This window comes from Carcharhinus amblyrhynchos, chromosome 8, assembly GCF_965287045.1.
Source record: "Carcharhinus amblyrhynchos chromosome 8, sCarAmb.v2.hapA, whole genome shotgun sequence".
Classification (NCBI taxonomy): Eukaryota; Metazoa; Chordata; class Chondrichthyes; order Carcharhiniformes; family Carcharhinidae; genus Carcharhinus; species Carcharhinus amblyrhynchos.
Window position 1 is genome coordinate 42,264,658 of NC_137331.1, and position 12,033 is coordinate 42,276,690.

General features: G+C 44.5%; 1 protein-coding gene across 7 annotated transcripts in view; it reads right to left on the reverse strand.

The window, feature by feature from the left end:
• Positions 1–12,033, reverse strand: part of col14a1a (collagen, type XIV, alpha 1a) — a 209,903-nt gene that overhangs the window by 44,266 nt on the left and 153,604 nt on the right. For all 7 annotated transcript variants that reach the window (XM_080193948.1, XM_080193945.1, XM_080193944.1 and 4 more), the window contains 2 exons: positions 9,499–9,576; positions 4,773–4,859 (listed from right to left, as the gene is read on the reverse strand). In XM_080193948.1, the coding sequence (XP_080050074.1) occupies positions 4,773–4,859; positions 9,499–9,576 (165 nt within the window). The remainder of the gene's footprint in view (positions 1–4,772; positions 4,860–9,498; positions 9,577–12,033) is intronic.

Here is a 12,033-nt window from a genome sequence, read left to right on the forward strand (position 1 = left end):
GGCCGAATGGCCTCCTTCTGCACTGTCGGATTCTATGATTCTCTACCCCTACATCCTTTTTATGAGATAGAGACTAGAATTGTTCACAGTAACTCCAGGTGTGATTTAACCAAGGCTCTATACAAGTTGGACAATCATCTCTCTGCTTTTTAATTCCATCCCTCTTCAAATGAGTCCCAGTGTTTGTGACCTGCGATGTAATCCGTGTAATCCAATATAGATGGGCCTTGCATGCAAATCTAGTATTTTACTGACACCCGCCACCCCCATCTCCAGCGGTAACAGTGGTTTGGCAACAGATGCCAGCGCCAAACGCAACACTTGCTGGCTTCACCTGTGGCAGAGCTAGCATCACAGGGAATGGCCTCTTCAGACACCAGCAAAAGTAAACCATAGGAAGACACCCATTTGAAAAGGATTGGTTGCCATTAGCCCATCATAGGATCATAGAATCCCTATAGTGCCATTGGGCCCATCGAACCTGCAACAATAGCAATTCCACCCAGGCCCTATCCGCATACCCCATGTATTTACCCTGTTAATCCCCCTAACACTAAGGGGAAATTTAGTATGGCCTATCAACCTAACCAGCACATCTTTCAGACTGTGGGAGGAAACCAGAGCACCTGGAGGAAACCCACGCAGACAAGGGGAGAACATGAAACTCCATATAGACAGTCACCCAAGCCAGGAATTGAACCCAGGTCCTTGGCGCTGTGAGGCAACAGTGCTAACCACTGTGCCACCCATAATATCATCTTCCATGATAATGGGTAGAAGCAACAAGCCAGAGGTGACTTGGCACAGTGTGCTTTGTGGCATTGTGGGGTGACAGGAGAAGGGTTTATCTGGATCTTTACTATTGTGAATTGTCAATCTCAGTTCGTGGCCTTTAGCTGAATGAGGTTCTGGCTCTAACTCACTGTCCAAATGGATGGACATGTAAACGTGTGTAGTTTTTGTTGAATTGTTTGTATCTGTGCTTTCCACCTTTATGGATGTAGTATGGACAGCAGTAACTCAGAAAGGCTTGCTTTCCACACTTATACTCCTGGTATGGGACAACACACACTGGGTGTGATGGGTAAAGGCTCTAATGGGCCTTTCCTCAACGGATTAAGAGGAACTTGCATTTCCATAGCACCTTTCACCGTCCCTGGACATCTCAAAGTGCTTCACAGCCAATGAAGTACTTTTGAATTATAGACACTGACTGACGCAGCCAATTTGTGCACAGGAAGATCCCACAAACAGTAATGTGACAACTGACCAGAAAGTCTGTTTCAATGAAGGGCACTGACCAGGACACTGGGGAGTACTTCTCCCCTTTTTCAAAATAGTGCCATCGGATGATTCGTGCCCTCCAGAGACGGCAGGCGTGGCCTTGGTTTAACACTTCATCTGAAGGATGGCATCACTGGCAGTGCAGCATTCCCTCAGCATTCCACTGGGAACATCAGCTGGGATTTTGTGTTCAAATCTCTCAAGTTGAATCTGCAAATGTTCTGAACCAGAGGAGAGAGAGCCACCCAACGAAGGCACAGCTGCCAAACAGATAGGAAACTAAATGGTCTGTGTAGCTGACTCTAACACCTCAGACGGGATTTTCTGGCCCTGCTTATCCTGAAACTGGAAAATCGCGCCCTTTCCATGGTTGCCTCCTACGATTCCCGTGGCGGGTGGAACAGGAAGATTCGCCCCCTGGTGTGTGAACCTACTCCTGGGCAGTGGTAACTGTATAACTTTAGTTTAAGCGTACACAGGTAAGACCATGCGTTGGACAATTACTAAGAACTATCAGTTCATCAATTCTCAAAAAGAGACACTTACTGACACTGGGATAGTGAAACATTTATTTCACTTTGTAAATAAATTTAAAACTGAATGAAAATTGACCAACAGCCAGACACTCTTCTGTAAATTCAATATGCCAAATCTCCTGGTTGGACTGCACAAGAAGCCACATTCCTTGAATTTTGGTGCGATGCAGCAGGACAAAGTGAATATATTTGATATGAAAGATATTAACTGTGATGTGAAGACACTAAGGTCCAATTGAAAGATCCAGATGTCAAACAAATTGCTAAAGCCTTGCTCACGCTATCCTTGGTGTTGTGTCAAATATTTGGATGGAATTATTGTCTGACAATTGGGCTAATAAGTGACAAAGTAGTCTCTTCAACATTCCTGTGTAGTCATGTCATTTCTCTCGTCTACTCTTCGGGACTGTGTCGAGACATGAAATCAACACCGCTCACCAACAAACCTTTACTTTCGTGCTTTGAAAAAGATTTGCTTGCAATGTAACGTTGAATCTGATCAGAGAGAAGGATAATACTTAGAACTTACACCACAGACACAGGCCATTTGACCCAACATGTCCATTGTAGTGTTAATGTTCCATATAAGCCTCCTGGTGGCATGGTAGCACAGTGGTTAGCACTGCTGCCTCACAGCGCCAGGGACCTAGATTCAAATTGCGGTTCGGGTCACTGTCTGTGTGGAGTTTGCACACTCTCCCCACGTCCACATGGATTTCCTCCGGGTGCTCTGGTTTCCTCCCACATTCCGAAATCCATGCTGGTTAAGTGCATTTGTCATGCTAAATATTCCCTCAGTATACCCAAATAGGCACCATAATGTGGCAACTAGGGGATTTTCACAGTAACTTCATTGCAGTGTTAATGTAAGCCTACTTGTGACACTAATAAATAAATTTAAACTTCTTCACAAGATCACCTCATCTAAGCTGATTGATTTATATCTCTATCCCTTCCTTATCCTATTCGTGACAAGCTTCCCTTAAATACATCGACACTATTCACCTTAACCACTCTGTGACAGCGAGTTCCACATTCCCAATGCCCCCTGGATAAACAAGTTGCTCCTGAGTTCCCAGTTGGATTTATTAGTGAATATCTTATACTTACACTCCCTTGTTTTGAATTTCCCCACATTCTTCTTCATGTTTACCCTGTCAAACACTTTCATAATCTTTAAAGACCCTCATCAGGGGTCATCTCTCACTGTTCTCATCTCTCAGGACATAAAATTCTCCTGTCTACATCATTGGGGACAATAGAAATGGTCGAGACTTTCAGGTTTTTAGGTGTCCAGCTCACTAACAACCTGTCCTGATCCCCCCATGCCAACACTACAGTTAAGAAAGGCCACCAACGCCTCTACTTGCTCACAATTCTAAGGAAATTTGGCATGTCAGCTACGACTCTCACCAACTTTTACAGATGCACCATAGAAAGCAACCTTTCTGGTTGTATCACAGCTTGGTATGGCTCCTGCTCTGCCCAAGACTGCAAGAAACTACAAAGGGTCATGAATTTAGCACAATCCATCACATAAATCAGCCTCCTATCCATTGACTGCGTCTACCCTTCCCAATGCCTCGGAAAAGCAACCAGCATAATTAAGGACCCCACGCACCCCGGATATATTATTTTCCACTTTCTTCCATTGGGAAAAAGATACAAAAGTCTGAGGTCACGTACCAACCAACTCAAGAACAGTTTCTTCCCTACTGTCATCAGATTTTTTAATGGACCTACCTTGCACTAAGTTGATCTTTCTCTATATTCTAGCTATTACACTATATTCTGCACTCTTTTTCCTTCTCTTTGTACGATATGCTTTGTCTGTATAGTGCGCAAGAAACAATATTTTTCACTGTATACTAATACATGTGACATCATATAAACATGGGATGGGATCCCAGTGGAAATGTTGAGATCAGGCATGGCACATGCCTATTCCATCCATCTGTTAACCTTGCTCCCATATTGTAGATCCTCTCCCATATTGTGGATCACTCACAGCTACTCCACCCCTCAGCTCCAGACTCCTTGAAGACCCCTTCTGCCTCACTCACTCACTTGTTTTCTTAACACCCTCTATTAGGAAATCTAGGATCCCTGTCACTTGTTTCTACCTGGATACCTGTACGCCTCATCTCACTCGACATATGTGCCACCCAGTCGAACGTTGGGTTCTTACAAAATTAAAAAGCAGCAGTGTTGGGAGAACATTCTGTTCTCTAAGAAGAACAATCCCAGCTTCTCCAGTCTCTCCTCATTGGCTGAGGCAGCATGGTGGCACAGTGGTTAGCACTGCTGCTTCACAGCTCCAGGGACTTGGTTCAAGTCCCAGATTGGGTCACTGCCTGTGTGGAGTTCGCACGTTCTCCTTGTGTCTGCATGGGTTTCCTCCGGATGCTCCGGTTTCCTCCCACACTCCAAAGATGTGCAGATTTCGGTTAATTGGCTTTGTTCAATTGACCCTAGTGTCAGGGGATTAGCAGGTTAAATATGTGGGGTTGTGGGAATAGAGCCTGGGTGGGACTGTGGCCGACACAAACTCGATGAGCTCAATGGCCTCCTTCTATACTGTGAGATTTTATGATTCCATGACTGAAGTCTCTCATTCTTGTATAATTCTGCCGAACCTCCTCTCTGCCCTCTCCAAGGTCCTGACCGTCTTGCCAAGGTCTGGTGCCCAGGATTGGAAACAATATTCCAGCTGGGGTCTAAATAGTGATGTACAAAGGTTTAACATGAAGTCTTTGTCTTGATAACCAATGCCTCTATTCATAAAGCACAGGGTCCCACAGACCATACCAACCACAATATCTACACAAACATAATGTGACTACTGTGAGCCACATTTTACGAACAAGGTCTGCCAAATATGATTGACTCTTTACTTCAAAACTAAAGTGTTTTATCCAGTTATAGTTTTTCTAATCAGTTACTGTGTCTTACGGGAGGTCCCAGAGGTCCCGGTGGTCCCTTGCTGTCTTGAGAACAAGTACAGGCGTGCGGCAGAGCGGGGCAGTTCGCTTCATCTCTCTGAAATGAAAAACGTTGCAATGAATCATATGCACGATGACAGACAGAGGCAGAGAACCTCTGCTTGATATAACTAGGTCTCCATCACAGCGACACCTTGGGCTCTGGATGGGGACCCGGTTCAACTGAGCAGAGGCTCAGGCCCACTCTGATTGGTCGAATCGCCCCACAGAGGCTCTGAGGAGGAAATACCTGCCCCGTTTTAGCAAAAATTCTCCTCGTCTCTCTGTTTTTTTTGCTGATCACCAAACCAACAAGGGTACTAACTTACAGAAATGAGGAAAAATCTGGAAATAAAACAGCCTATATATGATAAACTATTACAAGTGTTTTATAGGAAGCACTAGGTAGGATTCTGTGCTTGTCGCTTATATTAATGCTTTTAACATCAGACATTTAAGAGCTGGAATGCATTGCAAATTATAGAAACATAGAAACTAGAAGCAGGAGGAGGCCATTCAGCCCTTTGAGTCTGCTCTGCCATTCATTATGACCACAGCTGATCATCAAATTCAATATCCATTGATCTCTTTAGTCCCAAGAACTATATCTAATTTTGTCCTGAAATTAGACAATGTTTGGGCCTCAACTACATTCTGCAGTAGTGAATTCCACACATTCACCACCCTCTGGGTGAAGAAATTTCTCCTCACCTTGGTTCTAAAAGGTTTACCCCTTTATCCTCAAACTATGACCCCTAACTCTGGACTCCCCCACCATCAGGGACATTCTTTCTGAATTATTTTCTCAAGCCGGCAAAGATGAGATTTATTTTCTCAATGAACAGATATGTTTTTTTTGTTCTCTCCTGATTTGCTTTTGTAAGTATTCACAGTGCTAGTCAGGTGGAGTTATTGGGAATAAAGCTATGTTCAGGCCACGGGGGAGGGGGTCCACAGATCTCGTTCATTTATACAGTGTTGATGAATCTGGCCACAATATGTTCCCATTCCTTGGCCACTGTTTTTCCTCTAAATCGATTGCTGTCTCAGCTTTGTTTAATGATAGATTATGTGGAAGGCACCACACTTGCATGGTAAATTAATTTGAGAAGGTCAGCCATGCCAAACTCATCCCATTTGCATTGAAATTCACATATGGGGGTCTGCACTGACCACCAGCATCCAGGAATTCACAAGGATTCAAATAACATAAACATAACATTAAACCCGGTGCACGGCAGAATGTGGTGACTTCTTGCAAGCTGTGCCCAGCATTCCTTCTAATTCTATCTTTTACTCTCGTTCTGAGCTTCTAAAACTTTATTCTAACTCTTTTAAACTCTCCAATACAAAAATATTCTATCAATGCCGTAATTCCTATGACTGTAACACTACATTCTGCACCCACTCCTTTCCTTCTCTGTGAATGGTATGCTTTGTTTGTCTCGTGCACAAGAAATAATACTTTTCTCTGCATACTAATACCTGTGACAGTAATAAATCAAATCAAATTGTACCAATCTTGTACTCAAGTTATTCACAGAGCCTTGTAACACAGAAAAAGACCACAGGGGAGATGGTGGCATTGTGATAATTTCATTGGACCAGTCAGCCCGAAGCCTCAGATCCTGGGGTCACAGGTTCAAATCTCATCATAGCAGCTGGTGGCGTTTAGTTCAATTTACGAATAAAAATCTGGAATTGAAATCCAGGTCTCAGTAATGGTGACCATGACAACCACCAGTGATTGTTGTAAAAACCCATCTGATTCCCTGGTTCCTTTAGGGAAGGAAATTTGCCATTCTTACCTGGGCTGGCCTACATGTGACTCCAGACTCACAGCAATGTGGTTGACTTTTAACTGCCCCTCTGAAAGTCATTTCAAGGGCAATTAGGGACAGGAATACTGCTACTTCACAGCACAGGGACCCAGGTTCAATTGCGACCTTGGGTCACTTTCCTCTGAGCGCTCCGGTTTTTTCCCACAGACCAAAGATGTGCAGGTTAGGTGGATTGGCCATGATCAATGCGAGGGGTCACAGGAATGGGATGGGGGAACGGACATGGGTAGAATGCTCTTTCTGAGGGTTGGTGCAGACTCGACGGGCTGAGTGGCCTCCATCTGCATTGTAGGGATTCGATGGTTCCACTGCTGAGCTTGCCAATGAGGGTCACACCCCATGAAAGATTTAACAAATAATCTGGCCCATTGTGCCTGTGCCACTCTTTGAAAGCAATAACCAAGTAGTCACACTCCCCTGGTCTTTCCTGCATCGGCCCCACAAATCAGTGCTCCATCAGGGTCAGGGGAAGTGTGCTGATGGCTGCACCAATGGCATGTCATAGAGCAAAATGACAGGTTAAAGATGTCTGCACAAGTGGGGCATCAACTGCCTCCCTGGCAGCAAGGTGCGGGTGGGGTGGGAACTAACAATTGATATGGATTTCTGTGTGCACACCAAGCCCTTTCCCTTGTTTCCATGAAGACCACCCCTGAGAGACAGATGACCATTCACATTGACTCCCCAGCATGTTCATCCAGATTCAACAATTCCAGGTTTCTCCTGGCCGGTGTTACACTTCCCACAATCCTGAGCTCTTTGGGTGCTTTAATATTTTGGGATTGAATTTCCAAAGGCAGGTGTTTGGTCCCATCCCATTCTGACAGCTGTTGGAAACACAACCTTTTTAATAAAGCTGTCCGCAGCGGACATTTGACTTGGGACGCTTGTATGACGGGTGAACAGGAACTCGCAACTGCAGCCTGCCTAGACCACACACTTACACAAGAAAAACCTTGGGGGGAAGGAGTGTGGGGCATGCGGTGGTGGGGGGGTAGTAACTCCAACTACCGAATGAGTGAAAATAGCGGACAGTCAGTTTTCGTAACTCAGCAAATGAAAATCGTTACAATCCCACTACAAGTTGTAAATCTAGAATATAGAAGTGAAGCGGTGAGTTTAAAGGGATGGGGAACTACATTTACACCATGTGCAGTGTTGGGCTTTGCGCCATTCGAAGTGGCCTGGGCTTTAGGGAGGGTACACCACACAGGTTCTGGTGAAAGGTCATCGAGCAGAAACATTACAAATGTAATTTACTGCTGATGCTGGAAATCTCAGATCAAACCCAAAGAAAGATTCTGAGTCAGGCAGCATCTGTGGAGATCAGGGGGCTGATCTTTCACCCAAATTGGAAACAATTAGCAATGTAACCAGTCTTAAGGAAGTCCAGAGACAGGAGAAGTGGAGCACAAAGCACAAAACAAAACGTCCGTGATCATACAATCCCTACTGTACAGAAGGAGGCCATTTGGCTCATCGAGTCTGTACCAGCCACAATTCCACTCAAGCCCTATTCCTGTAATCCCACACATTTATGGGGGCAAGCACCTGTGAATCCCCCCTGACAATTTAGCATGGCCAATCAACTTAACCCACACATCTTTGGACTGTGGGAGGAAACCGGAGCACCCGGAAGAAACCCACGCAGACACGGGGAGAATGTGTGCAGACTCCGCACAGACAGTGACCCAAGGCTGGGATTGAACTCGGGTCCCTGGCACTTTGAGGCAGCAGTGTTAACCACTGTGCTGCCCATGAGAGGGAGAGATTATTATGACAAAAGGGCCAAGACATTGGGACTTTTTAAAAATTCATTTGTGGGGCATGGGTGTCGCTGGCCAGCGTTTATTGCCCATCCCTGATCACCCTTGAACTGAATGTCTTGCTAGGCCATTTCAGAGAACAGTTGAGAGTCAACTACATTGGCTCGGAGGCACATTGAGGCCAGACTAAGGACAGCAGATTTCCTTCCCGAAAAGGCATTAGTGAACCAGATGGGTTTTTCTGACAATGGTTTCATGATCATCAATAGATTCTTAATTTGAGATTTTTTTATTGAATTCAAATTTCACCATCTGCTGTGGCGGGATTTGAACCTGGGTCCCCAGAGTATTAGCGGAGTTTCTGGATTAATAGTCTAGTGATAATACCACCAGGCCATCACTTGCCCTTGTTGAAGGAACTAAAGATGGAGCTATAGGCCTAGGTTGGCCTGAATGGAGGGAAGTCAGTTTTGGAAAGATTCCTCCGACAATTTTGCACCAATTAATTTCAGTGAATGGACAAATCGGTCCAATCTGGAGTGCAGATGGAGGCCATTCAGCCTATCAAGTCTGCACGGACCATAACTCCCACCCATGCCCTGTGACCCAACCCTGTTAATCCTCCTAACACTAAGGGTCACTTTAGCATGGCCAATCCACCTAATCTGCATATCTTTGGACTGTGGGAGGAACCTGGAGCATCTGGCAGAAACCCACGCAGACACGGGGAGAACATGCAGACTTCACACAGACAGTGACCCAAAGCCAGAATTGAACCTGGGTCTCTGGTGCTGTGAGGCAGCAGTTCTAACCACTGTGCTGCCTCAATTTACTCAGAATCAACTGCAGAATTGGCAATTCCTGAGTTAACTGTCATTAATTCTACCCACGCTCGGATTAATCTCCATGTCTCCAAAATTATAAATATACACAAATGTACAGATAGTACCTGCACAGATACTATCCTTACCCTCGGCCCCTCGAGCCTGCTCTGCTATTCATTAAGATCCACATTCCCGCCTGCTCCCATAACTTCTCAAGAATCTATCGACGTCTGCCTTAAAAATATTTGATTTTACTCTGTACTCACCAGGGCTGGCAATTCACAACACTTGTCTCTGTTTGCATGTGACGTGGAACAGGAAATATCAAATCCTTGCAGCTGGAACTGGAATGCAAACAGAATACCACAAAGTAAATCTTGGTGAAAGATCAGGCACATTTTAATCAGGATTCCTCAAATGGCCTGTGGGGGGAGCACTCTTGTTCCTCCCGGTCCTCCAGCAGTGCTGGAAACGTCTGCTGCTTCCTGGAACTAATCCTGCACGACCCGCTTCACCCCATTACTACCGAGTTTTCCGACCTCTGGGAAATCCATGCAGTTACAGTGAGTTTAAAATCAGGCTCCCAAGCATGGTCCCACTTTAAACACGTTCCTGAAACACTCTGTCTCCCCATGCTGTCAAAAATAGCAATGTGTGCGGTGGGTTGGTATTGGTATTCCAGGCATTTGACAATTTAATCCTGTCAACCCACTCCCATCTGTCGAGGGGGTTTACTATTGAAGCCCAGAGCTCCAAAATCAGCAGTGTAACACAGTGTTGATGCATTGAAGCTAATCAGCCCAACTCTGTTCTGTCAGATTTCCAGTAGGAAATTCCATGTCTCCCTTTGATGCTAGGGGATCACTAACTTTCCAGAGAAACCCACCCAGACTCTATATCCGTAATCCCACGTATTTACCCTGCTAACCCCTCTAACCTGAACATCTTAGGGCCCTAAGGGGCAATTTAGCATGGCCAATTCATTCAATCCACATATCTTGGGGCACTAAGGGGCAATTTACCATGGCCAATCCACCCAAACTGCAAATCTTTGGAGTGTGGGAGGAAACATGGAGGAAACCCATGCAGACACAGGGAGAATGTGCAAACTCCACATAGACAGTGACCCAAGGCTGGAATTGAACCCTGGTCCATGGTACTCTGAGACAGCATTGCCAACCACTGTGCCACCAGGTCTTGCCATTGCCAGAGGACACCAGGTATTGTGTCTGTCAAAGTGGAACATGAAAAGCCATTGCTATTAGTTAGCTTTTGAACCAGAACACTAATATCTATATGAGAACTTTAACAGACAATTATTTTTATTCATTCATGGGACATGGGTGTCGCTGGCTGGCCAGCATTTATTGCCCACCCCTAGTTGCCCGAGGGCAGTTGAGAGTCAACCAAATTGCTGTGGCTTTGGAGTCACATGTAGGCCAGACCGGGTAAGGACGGCAGATTTCCTTCCCTAAAGGACATTAGTGAACCAGATGAGTTTTTCCAACAATTGACAATAGTTTCATGATCAATAGACTTTTAATTCCAGGCTTTTACTGAATTCAAATTTCACCATCTGTCGTGGTGGGATTTGAACTTGGGTCCCCAGGGCGTTACCCTGGGTCTCTGGATTACTAGTCCAGTGACAATACCACTACACTACTGCCTCCTCAATGAGAAGTAATGTAAAGGAGATTAGATTTGTACATTGACTATAAGAAAATAATCTGAATATATTTCAGCATTGAAAAGGGTTTATATATACAGGCACACATTCTGATCACTTAATGATCACTTTTAGCATCTTTCTTATCCTTCTTCATCCTCATTTACATTCGCTTTATCCAATTACAGCCCCCCTTCACCCTCATAGTATAAATCTTTCCTGATTTTCTTTGCTCTTAGCTCTGACAAAGGGTCATTGTGACGTTAGTGTACCTTTAAGAAGTGTGTATTTTAAATCATGCACTCTGTAGTTGTAAGCAAACTTTTTCAGTTTGTTTTCTCATTGTTGCCAGGCTGACTATGATGAGTCCCTTTATTACTCTTGAAGTGGTTTAACTGGGGTTGTTTATGTTTACTCTGGGGTTGGTTTTATGGTCCTGCATTGTTAGGAGGAAGGTTAAGGGTCCTGATCAGGTCTTTTTTCCTTCCTAGGGAATTCAACCATTTTTTTGGCAAGCAGTGCATATTTTAGAAGGGAGCGGACAGCAGACTGAAAACAGTGTCTGTCTGTCTGTCTGTCTCTCTCTCTGAATTTGGGAAATTCTGCTGCTTAGGTGAAAACGTTTCTAGAGTAGAAAATCTGCTGTTGGTGGCTTAACCAGCGAGTCCCCCTGGTCTGGGAAGCTGTTCTGACTTCAAACTGTTTGGAGTCTATCTAGAGAACAGCAGACGTCATCCAAAGGATTCAAGTTCAGTATCACATGAGCCTTAGTCTTTGCTGTGTTAAACCTGTGAAAAGAGTCTTTTGTCTATGGAATTGGTTTGATTGGAACACATTAGATGTATTTGTTAAGGGTTATACACAGTAGTGATTTGTTTTGTGTTTGTAATTGATAAAAGTTCTTGCTAATTTTCTTACTTATACATCTTATATTCTTGAACAAATTTTGTTTGAGCAAAATGCCCTAGTGGGTCATTTGAATCTTACCTGATGTGAAACTGACCATGCTTATCCTAGCCAAATTCAAAATGCAAAACTTATGATCCAGGTGGGCTCCATAAAACACCTTGGAGTTTCCGACCTGAACCATAACATCATCTAGATTCAAAATGTTAGCTCTATCCTCTCTCCACAG